Below are 22,058 nucleotides of genomic sequence, written 5' to 3'. Positions count from 1 at the left end.
CGGTGGGGCCTAGGCCTCTATATTTCTTAAAGCTCCCAGGTGATTCCCACAAGCAGCCAAGGATGAGAACCTCTGCATTGGAGAATGATTCCTGTCCATCGAAGCTTGGTCTTCCAAAATCTACTTGGTGAACAGTTTCCCCTTCTCTTTTCGGCTAGAACTTTTTTTACAGCTGGAATTTGGAATAAAAAATGATTGACTGATAGAGAGTCACACACATATCTAAAAAATACATGCACACATATTTATTTAACTTAGGCCCTGATTATTAGCATACAAATCAGAAAAACTAGGTGCCTCGGAACTTGCATATCCTCTCCAAATCTTTAAAGAGCCAAACTCTAAAAAAAAAAAAAAAACACACACACATAAAAGATATTTATTTAAGTCATAAAAAACACACACACAAACTTTAATCACCTTCAGGAACCATGATCCAATAATATATTTAATAGGTAAGATCTCATTCATCAATACACACACAAAAAAAAAAAAAACCCTAAACTTGGATTAAGACATGTGCCTTTAGCAAGGGCACTTACAGTTAGAAAGGTTTATCGGTAGCACTTTGAGGTAGCATATTTGGTAAAGTAACAGAAGTCACAGAGCTGCTCTGCAGTTTCTCCCGGACACAAAGGGACAGGTCATCAGCCGTTGCTCCTGGTAGAGGAAAGTGAATTTGTCTGTACTCATTGCCAAAATCCGCCTGAACACACTTCCTACTCTCTCGCCATGGCCATCCCTCCACCACACTGTCTGCCTTGTGGGTTTAGGAAAAGGTCAAGGCATTGTGATGCTTCTTTCCTCTTGCTGTGGTGACATCCTAAGCGGTGGAGCCAATCTCCTTCTGACACATGCAATCCTCACCGGCAGGAGATGCATGCACCCAGTGGGAAGCAAAATAGGGCTTCATGGCGCCTTTGTTTAACTGGCTCTAACAATTTAATTAATTAAGTGACCGAGTCCTCTAAAGCTATAAAGGGGCCCGTTTCTGAATATTCGCTCCACGATTCTGGCCCTTAAAAGGCTCTCCCTTTTTTCTCCCCCGAGTACAATATTTTCCGGTATCATTAAGCTTTTTGCAATTTTCCTGGCAGCGTGCTCAGCAAAGGGTAAAAAAGAATCCACTCATAAAAACAACAACAAAAAACCCGGGTGCAGGAGCAACCCCAAGAACAGACTTCCTTTGTGCAAGTTGAAACGACACAAGTTTACAGTTCAGGAAAATGGCCTGCTTCTTTTAAAAATAATGTAAATATTCAGCTCAGCTCTGTATTTTAAACACAAATATACAGTCAAAACAGACTAAGGATTAAAGCTGCAAAAATGGTCCCAACAACCTCAGACCTTGGTGGAGGTCAAATTTTTGCCCGATGGTCACAGACTAAAGAGACGGTTAATCCCTAAAAGCCCTTTTGTCCCAATATACTTCCTGTTTGAAATCTGAACCCTTAGAAGGAATCAATATACAAATGAATAAAAATAGCACATGTCCAGGCAAAAAAGGGCATGAGCTGAGCCTGAGTTGCCACTTAAAACTCTATCATTCAGTATCATAGAAAATTCTCGAAGGCTGCCCAGAACCAGGGCCCAAGGCATCACTGAACTTGCCAGCCACCCAAGTCCACTGCTGATCAAAGTCAACGACACCACTGAGCATTAGACTTCAAGTATCCAAGGTGCTACAAGAGCTGGTCCTCTCGAGGACTCAGGCTGACTCTCAGAACCCCCACCCCACTGCGCAACATCCCATTCTACCAAAGGTGAAGCATTGCTTGTGGTCAGGACAAACACCGCGGTGGAAGGTGAGGAAGAAGAGAACTGCTCTCTGAATACACCAGCCTAACAAAAACAAATACATTCTCCAACATTTTGTACAACTAGAAGGTGCGTGAGCTGGTATTCGAGCAAGTACTTAAAACTCGGTCTTTTCTCCCCTTTCTGTATCGAACAGGAAAATGGTTCCATTGGGTTAACAGTGTCACTTTAAAATGCCATAAATTAAATAAGTTAGTTCACATTTTTTTCCCCCTCGCACTTAAGTTACAGTTAGTCTCTAATGTGCTTTTGAAGTTGCTTTAAGAGCTCCAGGTCTCTTCTGCGGACAGTGCCAGCTCTGGGACAGCCATACTCCTCCAGCTGCAAAGGTATGAATTGTTCAAGCAGCCCAAGGCCCTGTCCAGCAGGACTGGTAAACAGCTTCGTCCACGATGGTTTAAAGTTTCCACTGAATCCCAAAAATATGGTACTCCCTAAAAAAAAAAAAAGTTCAATTTGTACATCTACTAGTTCCAGGCAAGATAACACAGGAGGTGAGTCGGAGGTGAGCAAAACAAAGACAGCTATAAAGCAAAAAACAAAACTCCACTTCCTGACGTCAGCAAATGAACTCTTACCACCCACCTCTTGGCCCCAACAACAAACCACATCCCAACACACTTCCTCTAACTCTGTCTCCTTATTTAGAAATTATCTTCACGATACCCACCCCAGCAAACAATCTCATGAAAATGGTCTGGGAGCCAAATTCCACCATCAAATTGCTGGCCTCATAAGAACTTCATAGAATAATGCAAATACAAACCTTTGTTATAAAGATGAGCTGGTTTGGCTAATCCCAGAGGTACTAAGGAATCCGAAATATTCAACTGCTTTATTTCTCCTCTTGTGCTCAACAGAACAACTGACCTGTAGGTAAAAGTTAGAAAATCAGTGCAAATTTCAGTAATTAAGCAGGTATTTACTGAGCATCCTTCTAAACTGAATACAGTATAGAAACAATAGATAAAAGCACAACTCAAAAAAAAAACCCAAAAATGACCCACATGCTTTTTCACTCCTGCTGTTACAAATCTCCACTTCCCCGCCCCACCCAGAACCTATGCTGCTATTACAAGGGGTCTCTAAATGTAGGGACAACAAGTCATGTAGGTCAGCTGAGCTAGTGGATGGCTCGGGACACAGCTCTTTTCTGGATTCAACTATTGTAACGGGGAGGTGGGTTTTGCTTGTTTCTGATGCTCTATTTACCTATTTATGTCCTATTATTTATTTATCAAATAGGAAAAAAAGGAAGGAAATAAAATCTGCTCCCCCATGGTTTAGTTGCAATGGCCATCTTCATTATGCAGTATATCAACACATACTCAGATCTGTCTGGATTTTCTCTCTCTCCTCCTTAGAATACTATGCCGGCTTAATTACTGTGGCTTCATAGTTTATTTTAATTATGTGATAAAATAGACCCTTATATTATTATCATTTGTTTAAAAATATTTTATTACTCTCCTACATTTATTCTTCCAGATGAACTTCAGTATCAACTGTCAAGTACAGCAGAAAAGTAACCTATTGGGACACTAACGGAAATGTGATCCATTTACATTTTAATTTAGGTAGAATAACATCTTTACAATGTTAATTTTTCCATCCCGAAACAGGGAATGTCTCTCCTTTTATTCAACTCTTGCTGTATATCCCTTAGTGGAGTGTTTACTTTCTTAATGTGCATCTTGACATTTCTTATTGAGATTCCTAAGTCTCAGGTTGGTGTGGGTTCTTGGTTGAAGTCTTTCTAAAGCAATCGTGATTCAATTCAGAGCCAGAGGAGAAGTCTGACCATAGCAACCCTGCAGGCCTGACCTTCTTCAATGGGTCACACTGCTCGGATTGTCCCATGAGACCACCTACAGGTCGCCCCTCGCCCACCCGCACCCCCACATGTGTACAGTCTCCGTAGAAGTCACTGCCAGTTGCACCATAACTTCTTAACATTTTGTTAAGATGCAACATACACATAGAATAGTATTCCTAAGTGTACAGCATGGGAAATTTTTGCAAACTAAACATACTTGTATAACCAGCACCCAGATCAAGAAACAGACCACTACCAGCACCTCGAAAGCCTTCCTTGAGTCCCCTTTCTAGAAACAACCTTGTGGCTTTGTAATAAGTTGCTCTTAACTCTTAAATCTACAGGACATCTTGCAGGCCTGCTGTGTCACCCTAAATATTTGTGGTGAAATTTATCTCCTGGATTGTTTCAGGTGGACTGAGTGCACGTGTTTTAAACATTAGGAAAAAACCTTTAAATCCTTAAAGAAAACTGAGGCCTTGGAAAGGAATTCCCTACAAGTGTCTTAAACCAGAAGACATATATACACTGACTATTACATTCAAATAATCCAATGATTTTATGGGACTTATTGAGATCTGGTCCTGTAATGTGTAAAGAGCATAAGTCATCAAATCAACTGAAGATGATTCAAAAGCTAGACAGCCTTTGCTCCCTCAGTAGCTTAAGTCCCTCCCTTAACGGCTTCACTAAATGAAGACGGCCTGTAAATAATATCTGCAACAAAGCTGAAGGGGTGGAAAGGAGCCTGAATTCATCTCCTTGCCTCCAAGCAGGGTCTGACCAACGCTAAAAAAGAAAGGTTTCTCTCCTGTGCACCTTTCTTCAGAGACTAACAAAGAAAAACTAATCAGACAAGGGCTCTTAAAAGAGAAACCAGGGGCCACCCAGTGGTGTAGGGAGTTAAGTTGGCGTGCTCCACTTCAGCAGCCCAGGGTTCGCCAGTTCAGATCCCAGGTGCAGACCGATGCACCACTTGTGAAGCCATGCTGTGGTAGGTATCCCACATATAAAATAGAGGAAGACGGGCCCAGATGTTAGCTCAGGGCCAAGCTTCCTCAGCAAAAAGAGGAGGATTGGCAGCAGATGTTAGCTCAGGGCCAATCCTCCTCACCAAAAATAAAAAGAGAGCAAGAAACCACATACTTTTCCACTTAAAAACTGGTTTACTCCTGGGGCGGGGCCCATGGCCGAGTGGTTAAGTTTGAGCACTCCACTTCAGCAGCCCAGAGGTTTCACCAATTCAGATCCTGGGCATGGACATAGCACCATTCATCAAGCCATGCTGAGGTGGCCTCCCACACAGCACAACCAGAGGCACTCACAACTAGAATATACAACTATGTACTGGGGGGCTTTGGGGAGAAGAATAAAAAAAAAAGAAGATTGGCAACACGTTAGCTCAGGTGCCAATTTTTTTTAAAAAGAAAATCAATTTACTCCTTTTCCGTCACTTCCAAGTGACCCAGGTGAATGCTCCATATGCCAGTGTCAGAGCACAAGGCTGTCTGAGGGTTCCTCAGTGGGACAGGTGGCTGCAAAAGTAAAATCATCTATAAAATTGCTTTAAAACGGTAACGAGCTTTCTAAGTTGGGTGCAATGTAGATCAACTTAATACTAAAAAGTGGGACAGTAATGCTCCTAAGTATTAAGCTTTTCTCTGCCTTATCTAAGAGCCTTCTAACCATCTGCAAACTCTTCTAACATCCAAGCTCTCGCTTACCAACAATAAGCAGCTTAGACCACCCAGGCATCAACCTGCGATATGGAAGGAATGAACACCTTTCAAGAGTCCTAAATGCCAGCAGAGTACAAGGCAGGCTGACAAACCAAAGTTCAGAGTTGGCCAAATGTCACCTTTAAGATGGCTTGTCTCTCCTGCAGAGCAAGCTCCACCTACCTTGGAGGGATGCCTGCTTTTAAATACTCTTCCATGCGACTGACATCAGCAAGAGAGAAAATCTTTTTCTCCGTCAACCGGAAGGGAACGCCGCAAGCGTCCACGATGAGGAGGAGGACACCCGCGCTGCGCAAGGTAAAGTCGGTGCCGTTGACCTGAGAATACAAAAATGTCTTCTGCGGTCACCACCATTTCAGTACTTCCAGGACGACTCATCTTTCCAGCCCCTTCTCTTCATCTTCCAAACCCATGCAGGATTCAAACTGCATATTCTATTTCCTCTCCCTCCACCGACATTTGAAGTCGTGCCTGTGTTCTCAGAGACTTTGCCTCGACTGGTCTTTACTGACTGGAAGGCTCTGAGGAAGCCACGGTGACTGCACTCAGCTGAGCAGGGGGACTCTGGGTTCAAGACTTTCACTGCTCTCTCATCGGGGTCAAAGCTTTCTCTGCCATCAGTGGCAGCCTCTACACTGCAGCTCAGACAGCTCACTTATTATCACATTGGTTGTGAAAAAATATATATACCATGCCTCAAGCCACCTATACCCCCATTAGGATTTAGGTTTGGAATATCAGAATTGCCAGGTTGCCTCGTCTCCTGTGTTCCAGATACATCTCTCCTTTTAAGTCAAAATGGAAAAGTGGTAATTTTACCAGGATTTAAGCCACAAGGTATTACTATATTTTGTCCAATTACTGCGAAGTGAAAGTTCCAGCTGTCCTCTTTAAGTTAATGGTTTGAGACCTTTTCAAGAAAAATGAACTCCAGACACATCCAAATATCATTAAATCCTCAGCCAAAAAGGAAGGGAAAAAACCTTACTGGACTGAAATATGATTCAACATGAATTTAAGCCATAGGTGCTGTTTCTGTTTAAAATGTGTAAAATTATAAACTACACTAAAAGCTAACAAAGGAGAAATGCTCTCAGTGCTACTTTCCTTGCTTGGGGAAATTAAATTTTATATCTAATCACTACTGATCTCACAGAAATAAAAAGGACTTTTTAAGCTATGTTTAAACTGCTCTAATAGAGAGAATAATTCTAGAAGGCCTGGAGGTAAAGTGCCATCTTATATCTGGAAAGACTAAAAGTGATTCTCTCGGGGGCCAGCCTGGTGGTGTGGTAGTTAAGTTCACACACTCTACTTCCGTGGCCCAGAGTTGGCAGGTTTGGATCCTGGGACGACTTAACACACCACTCACCAAGCCATGCTGTGGCAGCCTCCCCCATACGAAATAGGGGACGATTGGCAGAGGTGTTAGCTCAGGGCCAATCTTCCTCACCAAAAAAACAGTGATTCTCTTATTTTTAAAAATCTGAATATTTAAATATGCAATGATCCTCAACACCCTCAAACTGTCCTCTTGAAAAGTAACCCCCCAAAACCTGTTGCTTAAAGGAAATACAAAAGTTTCCATAAAAACTAAAGCATTGCCAGGTCCAAGCAAAGGTAAAGCATGAGAAAATATTGGAGGTAAATATGACAAAACACGGTATTCTATGACTTTTCTAGGGTCCCAAGTACCCAACCTGCAGCAATAGAGTCTAACAATGTCATCAGACCCTGGGGCAAGGCTGCCTGAGATTTCTTGGGCAAAACAATGTCTCCTTTAATTATCTAGTGAGCTAGCAGAGCAGGGAGCACTCAGCACCCACCTGCTTCCCTTATGCAACCGACTCCCATCAGATACCTAGCTGGCAGCCTGGGACCGGGCTCTTCAGGCAGCTGACCGCATGAAGATGCTGAGTTAACCAATTTCATGCCAATAAAATCACATTGTGAACACACTGCAAATTGAACGTTTGTTACCAGAGGGCAATAGCTATAAATAAATGCTGGAGAAATCTTTGAGCTACATTTAAGCAGGGATATTCTCTTTATTTTTAATTTTTTTTTACTGTGGTAAGAACACATCATGAGACCCAGCCTCTCAACAATTTTAAGTGCACGATACATTATCGTGGACGACAGAGCAAGCAGAGCGTGAGAGCTTATGAACCTTACTCAACTGAAACAATTAATAACTCGCATTTCACTGCCCCCCCCCCAAGTAGGGATATTCCTAATGCAGAGTTGCTAAAAAAGTCAAATTTAAGTTCTCAAGCTGGAGAGTGGAGATGACTGCACAACAATATGAATGGACTTCATGCCACTGAACTACACACTTAAAAATGGCTAAGATGGCGATTTTATGTTCTACGTATTTTAATACAGTAAAAAAGTTGAGAAAGAAAAAAAAGAGTAAGATTTAATTTTGTCTACATATATGTGTATCTGTGATTGTGTTGCCCACCACTTAAAAAAGCTGAGCTCAGGGCCAGCCCGGTGGTGCAGCGGTTAAGTTTGCACATTCTGCTTCTCAGCGGCCCGGGGTTCACTGGTTCAAATCCTGGGTGCAGACATGGCACCGCTTGGCACGCCATGCTGTGGTAGGCGTCCCATATATAAAGTAGAGGAAGATGGGCATGGATGTTAGCTCAGGGCCAGTCTTCCTCAGCAAAAAGAGGAGGATTGGCAGTAGTTAGCTCAGGGCTAATCTTCCTCAAAAAAAAAAAAAAAAGCTGAGCTCTTAGAGAGCACATAAGACACCAGGCTCAGTCCCTGGCTGGGTATCAGTAGGATGGCTAGACCCCTGCTACCCAAAGAGCATGTTATGTGGTGGCACTCAGGTCAACCTAGTTCTGGAAAAGCCACATGCCAAGAGCTGCTCACCACTGGCTAGCCTGGCTCTAAACGCAAATTCTAGTGTTGACGCTGAGACTCAGTTCTGTTCCTCCATTAATCCGTCTAGAAAAGACATTTGCATCCTCACTTTCCTCATCTGAAAGAAATGAGGGCCTGGCAACCTCAAAATAAAGGCCAAAGAGATTTAAAAACCTTCATTTCCTATATCTTAAATAACTGGGGAGGTTCTTGTAAGCTTCAACAACCATGGTTAAACACAGTTTTCTATGTATTGATTGCCTATGGCAATTATTTTTTGGCCAAAGATGCCTTTTTTCCTACAGAATCTAGGTCACCTGTAATGCTATTAATGAGTGAAAAGTAGTGTGAACAAATTTTAACATTGACCTACAAGTAATCAGTAAACACAATCTACTGAGGAAAAAAAAATTTTTAATAAAAATAATTTATTTAGGGGTTGGCCTGGTGGCACAGTAGTTAAGTTTGCATGTTCTGCTTTGGCAGCCCGGGGGTCACAGATTTGGATCCCGGGTGCAGACATGCACCACTCATCAAGCCATGCTGTGGCAGCGTCCCACATAAAATAGAGGAAGATGGGCACAGATGTCAGCTCAGTGACAATCTTCCTCACCAAAAAAGTCAATAAATAATTTATTTAAAAACGCAAACATTTAGGAGGTATTTATACCTCTATTGCATTGCTCACCCCCAACAATCAAAATGTGATTGCAAATAAGTGACTGTTGCCAGAGATAATTCATGTCACCAGGATGAAACGAAAAAGCCAGAAGCCAAAGCTGTGACCACGCCAGATGGTACTCACAGAGATCACAGATGGGGCTCCGCGCTGCAGCTCCGCTTTGCTGGGGGACTGGAACTGCACGGGGAGGTAGCTCTCATGAGGATCACTAGTGAACACCACCTAGACAGGGAAGAAGTCCCACACCTACGTCAACCGCATCTTCCTCCAAAAGGCGCCCTCAAAAGAAACTCAATTATACCAAAGCCAGCTGGTGCTTTTTTCCCTAAACTTTTACACTTTTTCATAAGCTGGCATTCCACCTTTTGATATAGGCTTAAGGTGAGAAGCGTATGTTTCCCATTTTCTGGAACAATTAGTTGTCGATACCTGTAACCTTGTTAATAAAATAAATTCTACAAATGGCTAAATAAATGCGCTTTATATTTGAATCTTTGTAAACATTTCATGCACAAACAGTCACAGATCTTTTCAAAGGTCCTTTTTAGGCCAGTTATCCTGAATTAGCACGAAGTCACTCCAGGACTGAGGAAAGAATGATAGCTGATGAGAACTAGCCTGTCTAAAAACTTTCAGTACCTTGTGCATCACCAGGTCTAAATTCCTCTGCCCGACCTGCAAATGGTCCCATAAATTGAGCCACACCTGATATTCAAGCCCCGCTCTCCCACTGTTTTATCACAGTCAGCAGGGAGGGCAGTTTCCTCACTTTCCCACACTCTGCCTTCCTGCCACTCTGCCTTTGCAGATGCTGTTCCCTCCCCAAGAATGCTCTTCCCTGTTTCGTTCTACTCCTCCAGATCACTCTGTCTCCAAATTCCCCTTCCTCCCTCCTTCCTAAGGGCTCTCTTCTCACTCAAAAGCACTCTTAATTCTCACACAATTTAGCACTTAAAGTCTGAGCCCTTAGAAATCGATGGCAGCAACTTCACCACAACAGAAAATGAGCGGGACACTAAGCATTCAGGAGCCGTACGCTTTTTCTGCAGTCTCAGATTTTGGGTCAAAAATTCATGTGCATTTTCCTACTTACTCCTCACATACATGTGTTTGTGTTTGATATTCCAAACAAAATTTCCCCTCAAATCTCCATGTAAAAATGCTCCTCCCAGATGCTTCAAATATTTGCATCTGCGCAAAGTCAGTAATCAGTACATTTTCAAAAAATGAACTCTAATCAACGTTTCCAGTACAAATAAAGAACGCTAAACATCCATGCATGGAGCCATTTAACAAGATAGGCCTAGAATATTTCCAGTGATGATTCAATTACTTTTCATGAATTACAATGGTTATTAGAATTGTTATTATAAATTATATAAAGCCTTTTCAGTAATGAAGGACTTTCTTCGCAAATTCGGCTCGAGAATTAGGCTGGAGAATTTACTTCCCCACAAAGATTATCTAAAAATGTCACTTTAACAGTCAAAACCTTACAGGCAAGGACCTGTAAACTCTTCATGTACCCAGTTTGTTTGCTGGTTGGTTTTAGTCGAACTAGAGAACAGGGGTGGCTCATGGGTATGAGAAACCAAGACCATGAGAGTGAGCAGCCATTGAAAAACTACTTATCCTATACCATGACAGGAAGCATACATCCATCTTTCTCTTCCTGCTCTTACTGCCCTCAATGAACAGAAACAAGAAAAATTAGAAATGAAATATTTGTACAGTGGAAGAAGAATTTCTGTTTTTTCAAGTCACTTAGAATGATAAGAAATGAAAAGAAATATTTAGAGGTTTTTCTCCATATTAATAGGCAGTATGCATTTCTGTGGTAACTCTAGCTTCTAAAGAAAACGTCCTCTAGGGGCTGGCTGGTGGCCTAGTGGTTAAGTTCAGCATGTTCCGCTTCAGCGGCCCAGGTTTGGACCTACACCACTCATCAGCGGCCAGGCTGTGGCAGCAACCCACATACAGAAAAATAGAGGAAGACTGGCCGCAGATGTTAGTTTAGGGCAAATCTTCCTCAGCAAAAAAAACCAAAAAAACAAGACCTCCTCTAGCCCAGCGTATCTCAAATGTGAACATATGTCAGAATCACTTGTGGGGCTTGTTAAACCACAGATGGCTGGGCCCCACTCCTGGGGTTTCTGATTCAACAGGTCTGGAGTGGGCCCAAGAATTCGAATTTCTCACAAGTTCCCAGGTGATGCTGATGCTGCTGGTCCAGGGACCATACTTTGAGAACCATTTCCCTTGACCCATATTTGTTAGCATAAAGGTTAAATGTTAATTAGGGCAGTATTAACTCTACACTTCTTTTTCACTTGGAATCAGTCTGACTTCCTTTGGAAACCCCACACTCAATTTTTTGGATTTACTTTCATTGCCATGTTTTCTCATGATCCAGAAGATGACCATCTAATTAAGAATCTATCAAGAGAAGCATTTCACTTGTAGCCAAGGTCTGTTTGTACTTTTAATTACAGGCAAACAACATAGCGCATATTCAAAATTAAGAGTGGCTTTCCACCTTAAAAAAAGGAAACCACTTCCATCTGAGCTGCATTTTCTGTAGAGAAGTTTCACACTGCCAATAAAACACAGCATGTCACGACATCACTGACATGTAAACCCAATAGCAACATTGTAACAGAATCACAGCTGAGACAGAAAAGACCACAACCAACAAATCCACAATCAACCAGGGTAAACTGACGAATCACAGGGGGAAGGTATTTTTATTACAAATTTGGACTGGTGTGCTTCTTATGAGCATCACATTCTAGAATGGGCCGAAATTCAGGAGAAGAGCATACAATACTTATAAATTGGCAAAACAGAAGTTTCAAAGAAAAATGTACTTATTGCAAAGATATCTTTTGATTTTTCCTCCCTGGCTATAGCCCACTTTTCTTCCTTGTTTACCTGCTGGGTTCCACAGCCTTGACAGAGTCCCGTGAGCATGGATGGCATCCGCTTGAGCGCTGATGGCTTCTTGTAATACTGGGGATACGCTTTGGCCATGCAGTTACTGATGGCTTTTGAGTCTGTTGTTGCCTGGATCTTGACTCGTTCGCATCCCTGAGATGAACAGTAACTGTGGCCAATCCTGTGGCTTTTGGCTTTGAGATACAAAAACAGCAACCTGCATAAAACAGAAGCCAATCCACTGGGAGTTAGACTGACTCTCAAAAACTTAGAAAAATTCCTCAAATTGACACATGGCCCAAAGAGACATTTCTCCAATAAAGTAACTTCTTAAAAGAAAAATAAATTACAAAACTAATAAAGTTGTTTCTCTTTCCTTTCTACCCAACTAGGGCCCTAAGTGAAACGCAATACTGCTTCAGAAAATATTTTGGTAACCTGATTCAGTCGTTCCACAAGATAGCAAAGTTGATTTCTGGTGTGAATTAGTTCAATAGGTAATTTGGGAGGATGGAATTTGGCTTGGCTGAAAAATTCCTTGGAAAACTTTACACTTGTATTGAGTTTAGAATTAGTGTGTTTTTTTAATTATTTATTTTTTTTTTTGGTTTATAAATCATTTTGGTTTAAGGCACAGAAATGGACCAATAAAAACAGCAACTGTGATTTGTTTGGCTAAGGCCAAGACATGGTCTCAAATCAATTCCTGTGATGTTTACTAAGAGCAGATGGGCCGGGGGTCTTTCTGTCTGTACTTTGGCCAAAAATCAAGTGAAATGAACAGTCCCACCCACTCTGCTATCCTCCTACTGCCAAGATGAATGGAAAAGTCACTTCCAGGCAGCAGTCCAACATCTGTCAGCAAACCTAGTCCTCCTAAACCAAGGAAGTCAAGATTCTAAAGGACTTGATCAAATGTGATTGATTACTGGAGATCAAGAATTCACATTTTCATATGAGGTCAATGAACCATGCACAGTTGCAATTATGAGGAAAAAATCAGTATTGTTCCAATATCCAATAATTTTACCATTTATACATAAGGAATAACTGGAACCTGATTAGGCATGGGCCTTTTGATATATAATTAAAATCATCAAAATGAATAGAATTAAAAAGAACTAGAACCTCAAAGGCTGAGGGATTCTAGAACCATCCAAACGAAGAAATATTTCCCATCTTGTTATACATTTAATCATTAATTTGTGATCACCAGATTGTCCTTACAAATTTGGGTGTTCCATTTATTTTTGTGGAAAATCAACTGGTAACGTGGAAGTTCTGTCATTTATAGAATAAAAGTCCAAGTAGGTTAAGTCTAATTAGAAATATGATAAGAAAAGATTTAAGCTGATCACACCTGCTACTGGAGGTGCCCTGGAGGGCAAATGAGTTGCACCGTATTCAAAGGCTAACAAGGCACTTGACTGAACCTCAAACCTCATTCTCCCAATTACACTTGCCACCCTTCTCCTGAGGCTGACCTTCCGTCTTTCCCAGACATGCCATGCCACGTTCTGCCATGCCTCCATGCATTTCTATTTAGACTGTTCTTGGGATACCTCACCCATCTCTTTTTCCGTTTCCTTCTACTCATTCCTCAAGAGTTAGCCCCAATGTCACCCTCTGGGGATGTCTCTGGTCACCCTAGGCTGAACTTCTGGGTTACCTCCAAAGGCACACAGAATATCCCACTATGGGACCTATAGCATTTAAACCTTTTGCTTTCTAATTACTTGCTTTACATGCCCACATCCTTCAACAGACTGCGAATTCACAGAAGAAATGCGTCTTACCTACATCAGTATCTCTACAGTACCTTGACTACGAAATCTAGTAGGAATGTCAGCTTAAGGAATGGATATTGAAGGAGCATGCTACTTGCTGGAAGAGTACAGGAGATCGAGCCTACCATAACCCAAAGGCTGAGAGACTGTAACTGGATAAAAGCAGACAAGGCCAACAGGACCCCAGCTGAACAGGATTAGAATTAAAAAGTGGAAAGATGCAGCCTAGAGAAAGTTGAGAGCAAATATGCCATGGTTATACAGTGAGTTTTAAAAATTCAAGGTCAACTTGAGAGATAGCCTTAAAGGAAGAGAGAAATGAGCTTCCACTGAAATATGAACTACATTATATAAATAATCATCTTAAGAGTTGTTATGGAAAATATTTTTAAATTTTTGATTGGGCCTACTGGTTCTTCACTGACAAGGATAATTTCTCCATCTAAATTGCCTTAATAGGTACATGGCAAACATCTTCACTCAATTCCTACTGCCAACTATAATTACGAGTCATTCTAGTTCTCCTCCAAACCTCTAATAGTGATGAGCAGAGAATTCCCCACATCAGCTGCTTTTCTAAACAGCCGTCACATCACAGCCTATTCTTAGCTATGCTGAAGAACTAGTAATTTCACCATTAAAGAAAAATAGCAATAATTCTCATTCACTAGTTGTGCCGAATTACCCCGTGCCAGAGTCAAAATAGAATTTCCTCTCAGACTGCTTCTTCTGCAACTCTGCCAGTGAATGCACAGGCTCATATTCTTCCATTTTGGATAATGAGCCATTGTGCCGCTGAAAAAATCCAAAGGTAACCTGAAAACTTGTGTTGGATGGATAGCAGAGGCCAACCCGAATCCAGTCATTCCTACAAAGGAGAGACAATAAAAAAGTGAAGTCACATTTGAGCCAATACATTTTGAGTATTACAGCATATGTAAATTTTAGCCAGGATTTTCTCCTCTTTCAATTTCTGCTATATATTGAGCCACTAATAACGGAAGTCTTGAACTCTGACATATTAACAAATCATCTACCTTTTTAGGTTACGCAAACTTCTCTTCGTCAATATACTTACAACAATAATATGGCTTACAAAAATTTCTTGGTTTCACAGGACTTCAGGGAATGAGAATAGAAGTTGGGTAAAATGTACTTAGACACTACAAGCAGATAATAAAATTAAGCGAGGTGGTTGGGTATGGGTCTCTACTAAGATGGAAGAAACACAATAGCCTGATCATGGAAGTGGACACTGGTAAAATCTTTCCAAAGAATTTCTTGTTTCATAAATTTATTTTTATCTTTCATTACTACATTAGGATAAATACCTAGTGGTAAAACTGCTAGTTATAAAGGCATATGTATTTTTCAAGCTTTTGATGAACATTACCAAATTCCCATAGTGTTTTTTCTTACCTAATGTCCTTACGTATAAAATACTTATTGGAAAACATTAAAAGTATTTTCCCTTTCTTATCATTTGCTTTTTTGGGCATTTTTCTAATTGTGGTAAAAATATACATAACAAAAAATTTGCCACTTTAGCCATTTGTAACACTACTGGTCAGTGGCATTAAGTGCATTCATAAGGTTGTGCAACACCACCATCCAGTTCCAGAACTTTTTAATCATTCTAAAGAATTTTTAAGCACTATGTAACAAGGCCCTAAAATTGTTCAGAGGTTTCATCCAGTAATTCCACTAAAGAATAGTTAGAAACGCAGACCAAAAATGGGTAAGAAAAGATGTTCTACACAGTATCATTTATAATTGCAAAAAAGGGGTGGAGGGGCAGAAGAAAAACAACCTAAATGTTCACAGGGGAGGGAGTAGTTAAATAGATTTTGTGTATCTATATGCTCAGAAAACATTTGAGAGTGGGGAGAGAGAATACTATATAAATATTTATAGTGCCTCACTTTGATTAGGATACTTACAGGTTATTTCAATTTTCTTTATGTTTTTCTGTATTTTCCTTATTTTGTTTAATGAATAAGTACAGCTTTTATAACTTCTAAAGTGTTATTTTCAGAAGCGGCACTATGACACAATCTATGACCTCTCTATAATAATTATTAAATTTGGAAAAAAAAATTGTTCATCTCTTCCTCTTGCCTCTGCCCATGATGTAATTTTTACAAACTTCTAAACTAATTAAACAAGGAAAGTTTGACTGAACTTCAAGCCCATGTGAATCTTTGAAACTTCTGGGCTCAGCTTCTTTTCACTTTAAAACGTTTTTACTTGCTCAGTATTTGCTCAAAGGTCACATGTGGGACCTATGGAACCCTGCATACCATCTGATTGTACTATCTCGTCCCAGATTCGTAACCTGCCAGATGTACCTTTTGGGATTACTGCTCATTCTTGGACAGTTCTCCTTGGGCCTCTCTGACAATCATTTGCTTCTTTCACTGACTTCTCTGCAGCTCACTGATGAGAGTGATAATACAGGATGGGGCTTTTAAAAACCTCACCCTGGACACAACGTGGACTAAGAATTGGAAGCGGGGAGACCAAGTAGGAGGCTGCTGCAGGGATCCAGCCAAGAGAGGGTGATGGCCTGAACTCAGTCACAAGAGGTGGGGGTGGAAAGAAGCGGAGAGATGTGAACAACATTAAGGAGATAGAACCAGCAGGGTTTGATCACTGAGCGGATGGAGAGATGAGCGAAAAGGAAGAGTCAAGGATGAGTCCTTGATTTTTGGACTTTTAGGATTTTTGTCTTGGTTGACTTAGTAAATGGGGGTATGACTCTCCAGCAAGGGCACAGAGAAGCAGCAGCAAGTGTAATAGGAAAACAGCAATGGTTCAGTTTAGAGCATGTGCTGAAGGCCTAACTCTCACAGAATAAGGGCATCAGCCACCATGATCTTCACCCATCCTTGGAAGTGACCTACTTAAAGCTGAATTCCTACATGTCTTATGTCCACATCCGTTAGTTTCAATTGGGTGCTTTAAGATCATTCTGACAAGTCAGAGCTTTATGATCAGTCAGGTGAACAAGCCTTTTCAATTTACTTGAGTTTACTGATTACTTGAGTTTTTTCTCTCTGTATACTGTGAACTCCTAGAGGGAAAGTATTTTTCTCATTCATCATTATATGAACTGCCACACAGTAAATGTTTGAATAAATTAATGTAAAAACAGAGTCTTTGATTGAAAGTGCTACAAGGACAGACAACAGAGAAATCAAGAAGGAACAGAAAGATGGTTTCAGGCAGGGGCTGTAAATACCTAGCATTCATGCCACAACTCTTCCATCTCTTGCCCACAGCAGACATTCCTAATCAATCACACCACTCTCTCCTGTCAAGTCTAAACTTGGCCTCAAAAATCTTATCATTTGCCAAGTAGCCAAGAACTCAGAACACCAGATAAAACTTCTTCCCAACCCAGCAATGGGGAATTAAACTATTCAACAGACTGTATTAAAACGTACTGTTAAATGGCTTTCTGCACACAATACCTTGACCATAGAGAAAAATAAGTGCTTTTAAAATGACAGCATTCAATTTGCATAATCTCTTAATTCCATCAACATAAAATATACAGCCTCCATACAAGAGGAGGGAAGTATATGAAACTGGCATTCTTTCCTTGCTACAAAGTAGATATGTTATTATTTTTCTCCACTAAATTACCACTCGCTCAACTATTTGAAATAACAGCAATAGAAACATACTTGTTGAAGTTTATGAGGTATAGAAAAGCAATCTTGGGTGCCGGCCCATTCCAGTGGACGGTGTAGCCCTTCTCCAGCATGATCACAGGCTGGTACTGTGGAAAGGCGGCCTTCTGGTTGATGCCCCGGAGCACCATAGGGGAGGATGGATACTCATCTCGTGCGATGGTCATAGTCAGGTTCTGAGTGCTCCATGTCTGCACGTAGACCTTCAAAAGAATAATTAAGAATTAAAGGGAAGAGAATGAAAATTTAAATAGCTAAATAAACATTTCCAACACAAACGCAAATGTCTGTACTTTCAAAGGAGAGATTCTGTGATCTATGCCAGAGTAAATGAGCAGGGGCCAACTTCATCCTAGGCTACACTTACAATGAAGCCTGCTTTAACTGAAATGGGAAAAACAGACCATGCGTTCTGCGAGCCAAGATCCTCATCATCTCTTCCACCACAACTGGCCAGCTTATTCATCAGAATATGAAACTTGTGTGGCTTATATTGCTTGTCAAAGAAATTCCTCAATCTGAAGAACACGCGTACAAAATATTGGTAAATTAATGTGAAAACTGATACTCTCTAGTCAAATCTGAGACACTTTCCTCTAAAACAAGAGATGGAAAATTTAAATATCTTAGAGCTTCAGCTCTCAATTTTCCATGACCTACATCAGCCCAAGAAGTCATTTTTCACCCACTCAAAAAAAAAAAAAAGGTTATAAAGTGCTCTGCAAAACTGGAAAAACATATTAACCTAAGACAAATTTGAGAAGTCCTGAACTTATTCCAGTGGCATTTGAGCCCTTTTCTGTGCCAAAACAAAACCTTCCCCAAAGAACAAACCTCAGAATGATTTCCTAAAACGAATCAGTATGCTGTAACAGAATTCCCCAGGAGTATTAATACATTTGCAAAATATTGCATTTAATCCACAGTACTTCTCTACTTTTCTGTTTCTGTCATTTCTACAGTTTTGTCCATATTGATTCCACAATCACACATCCTGTGAGCCAGAAAATCTCTTAACTCTCATTCATGTTTGACTACTTCAATATACTACTCTTCTCTACTGACAATTAAAGATTTAAAATAAAGAGACAGGAAATATATATTTTGAGACTACTTCATTTAAATATATATGTTTAATATATATTACATATTATTTATTTAAATGTTTATATTTAACCTATAATTATATAAATTAATAAAATATATATTATTATAATATATAGTTACATATAAATATAGGTTATATATAATAGGCTACATATACATATATGTGTGTGTATATACATATATACATCTATCTCCTGCCTTCTTCCAAATCCAAGAAGGATCTGAGGTGGCACATGTAACCTGAGTTCTCTTTACGTTACCCCCTTTTTTCCTGAGCACCTTTATCCCTGGGTCAGGAGAGAGCATTCGATTAAAATATATTTACAAATAGCTAAATGATGATTATTCTATCTTCAGATCCAGTCGCTTGTCTTTTGCCTAAAAATGTATTAGACATTATCTAAGTTACATTACATATTACTATATATTATCTAAGTATTATTATACATTATAGCGTACTATATGTTATCTAAGATAACATGTTATACATTATCTGTAGTATTGTACATTATCAAAGTAATAACAAATGGCTGCAGATCTGGGCTCCCAGCCCAAACTCCAAATTCTCAGGAGAAAATTTCTGACCTATGGTCCTGCCATTCCCAGAGGCTCCTGGGAAGTATTAGATAACTTCTTTCTTTCTTCATCGCTATATAAAAAATAGAATTACTACTCTAGTTTGTAAGATAGAAGGATCAGATTCACATTCTCACATATATTAGAAATCCAAAGAGTTTACAGACATACATAGTAATTTTAACTATATATAAATTTTATATAAAATTTTCAAAGATAACGTTTGCATTAGTGAGCACACACAGCTTTAAGACACATACACCACTGAATACACATGGCTAGCAAGAGATTTAACTAAAACTGTAGCTACAAAAGGACTACAAGCTCTTTGTTTTTGTTTTAATTGCAGAATTTCTATAGCTTCCTAGGTATTGGGTCAACTTAATTTTAGGGAACAAAGTCTGATTAAGAATAAAAGGAATGGAAAAAAGAAATCGCATTTTAAACCACCTTTTTTCTTCTTCATTTTACTACAGTTAATTCTCCATCCATTCCTTGTCCCTCTCAGAACTTAAGTATGACCTTTTTTTTTTTGCTCACAGGAATGAGAAATCCCACAACAGAGAAGTTAATACTCCATTAAAATAAACCAGAAAATCTCTGCAATCTGTATCCTTCTTAAGCCCTTTGTTTTGTCTATAGACAAGAATCTTTTTGAAGTTGTTTTTTGTTTTCTTTTAATCTCAGCATCAACATTCTTTAGCAGTTATGATTCAAAGTCAGAGGAGCAGTGAGGAATTCCGCTCCAAGGAACTCCCACTATAGAAGGCTTAGCGGGTAGAAACCACACACAACTCAGAGGCTGAACAAGCTGAAGAGCAGGAGCCCAGGCACACACCCGTGACAGGCAAAGCAGCCAGGGCTCAGCGGAGGGGCTGCATCACAGAACTGTCCTCGCCCAGAAGAACCCACCCTGCAAATAAGAGCATTGAGCACCAAGCCTTTCCTGCCTTTGGGACTGTCAGAGCCCAAGCCCCTTGGAAGACCCCCGCTCTTCCCCCAGTTCTCCTCTCCGTGCTCTAATTATCCTTTTCCTTTGTTCCTTCATCTCCCTTGAGGTCTACTATTAAATCCTACCATTTAATTGTCTCAAATAAGGAAACAAAATTTTGCCCCCTTCAAAACTCTGCACAACTGGTACTTCTGTTCTGTAATCTCCTCCATCCATCCAAATATCACTATTAAAATCATCTTTGCAACTTAGAATCCTGCTCCTCAAATGATACTAATTGCAGCAAGCACTTCACTATGGGCCAGGCCACAAGCTGAATGCTTTACGTATATTCACGCATTCTATCTTCACAACAGCCTCGTACAGAGGAACTAGTGTTATCCTCATTGTGCACAGGCACAGAGTAGTTAACTCACCCAACTCATATGGAAGGAAATAATGAAGCCAGGATTCAAACCCAGGTGGTCTGGCTCCAGCATCTGTGCTCTTAACATCTACCTCCCAAATTAGTCCATCCACTTAGACTGGGCATCGAGCTAATAAACACGCACTGGCTTAATGTTTTCAAAGAGGTGTTTCCCGATCTATATCATCCCCTTCATATTTTCATAGATATTATATCATAATTTGAAGAACTTCCTTAGATTCTTTCCTTGTCCAGTCATTTCCAGTTCCTAGCTCTGTCTCTGGGAACATCTCACTTTCCACGTGACCTATTGATATTTTGCCTCAAAAGGCAGATCCCCTGATTCAATAGAGATAATGACCCTGAAAGCAAAGAAGAAAACTCTCAGGGGACAAAGCTGTACTGTGGCAAGAAAACCAGGCCTAAGACTCAGGAAATAGGGGTTCTCACCCCAACTATATGCAAACCATATTTAAACAAGGGTACATCATCTCACCTCTTTTGACCCACTCTTCCACTTGTTAAACTGGTCTGGAGTGGGGGAGTTTTGCATAAAATTCTATGAGTCCATGATTCCTAATGAATTTTTTTTTTCCTAAAGAAAAACCATGCTTTGGAAAGTCTCAATCATACTGAAGAGCTGAAGACTTCTCCTCAGAGAAACAGCGCCGTCAGGAGGTGCAAGGAGTCGGGCATCAGACTGCCTTCTGGCCTACCTGGGCATAGTTCCCACTGCAGATCACTGCGTTCCATTTGGTCATGTTGACACAGCTTGGATGGCGGATCAGGTAGTTGTCCATTCTTCCCACGTAAGCATCCTTGTAGCCTGTCACAGAGCCATCAACATCATGGAATATGGAGTTCTTATCACCATCCAGCTCACAATCTTCAAACCAGGGGCCGGGCTTTCCAAAGAAGACATTCAGAGAGACCTGACAGCAGTGAAAAACAAGGACATCGCAAAATGAGGGCTCCTGCCATCTTACCCAGCATCCTCTGCACGGATCCAACTGCATATCCATTACATTACAAATCCATTAGCGCTTTCATCTTCAGGCAGTTCTGAGTTACGGTTCACAGTTGTCACCACAGCACCCAATCAATCAAAGTTTTCAATTAATTATGATATGCTCCAGGAGAAAAAATTCCCAAAGCCTTGTGCAGTTCAAGCAGCAAATGTTAAAATTCATCTTTAGTATTTCCCTTTGTTTCCACTTAAAAATTACTACCTGCTCTCCAGAAAAAAACTAGTCTGTGGTAAGAGAAATCAGAACAGTCGTGGAAAGGGGAACGATGCAGTCACACATATTGGTTAAAAATTATAAACTGTACACTTAAGATCTACACGTTTCCCTCTATGCAAATTATCTCAAGTAAATAAAGATCCATTATTAGTTCTATCTTAAGAGCTACACATTTTATTTCATTCCAAATGTTATAGTTATTTCATCATGACTTCCCTCACTAAAAAATAAGCAGAGTTCAAAACTGAAACACAGTCTAAGTGTCGCCTCAGTGTGGCTGAGTGACCACCGGACTCATTAGAATCTGCTGAAAAGTGAAAGTTACCTTCTCTCTCCTCAACACAGACCAAGCGCAACTCAGTGATTTTCACGTCAAGTAGAGTTAATATACAGGCTTTATTGAACACAAAGTACACAGCCACAAAGCC

At 40.4% G+C, this 22,058-nt stretch overlaps 1 protein-coding gene across 3 annotated transcripts in view; it reads right to left on the bottom strand.

Annotated features, from left to right (window-relative positions):
* Nucleotides 1-223: 223 nt before the first annotated feature.
* The window catches only part of CEMIP2 (cell migration inducing hyaluronidase 2), a 71,740-nt gene continuing 49,905 nt past the window's right edge, over nt 224-22,058 (bottom strand). For all 3 annotated transcript variants that reach the window (XM_005604960.4, XM_005604959.4, XM_070248913.1), the window contains exons 17-24: nt 21,103-21,318; nt 17,340-17,548; nt 14,336-14,518; nt 11,861-12,080; nt 9,053-9,151; nt 5,536-5,690; nt 2,585-2,688; nt 224-2,252 (exon numbers count right to left, since the gene is read on the bottom strand). In XM_005604960.4, the coding sequence (XP_005605017.2) occupies nt 2,050-2,252; nt 2,585-2,688; nt 5,536-5,690; nt 9,053-9,151; nt 11,861-12,080; nt 14,336-14,518; nt 17,340-17,548; nt 21,103-21,318 (1,389 nt within the window). In that variant the 3' untranslated portion in view covers nt 224-2,049. The remainder of the gene's footprint in view (nt 2,253-2,584; nt 2,689-5,535; nt 5,691-9,052; nt 9,152-11,860; nt 12,081-14,335; nt 14,519-17,339; nt 17,549-21,102; nt 21,319-22,058) is intronic.

This window comes from Equus caballus, chromosome 23 (assembly GCF_041296265.1).
Source record: "Equus caballus isolate H_3958 breed thoroughbred chromosome 23, TB-T2T, whole genome shotgun sequence".
Lineage (NCBI taxonomy): Eukaryota > Metazoa > Chordata > Mammalia > Perissodactyla > Equidae > Equus > Equus caballus.
This window is presented reverse-complemented; position numbering and strand designations above follow the sequence as displayed.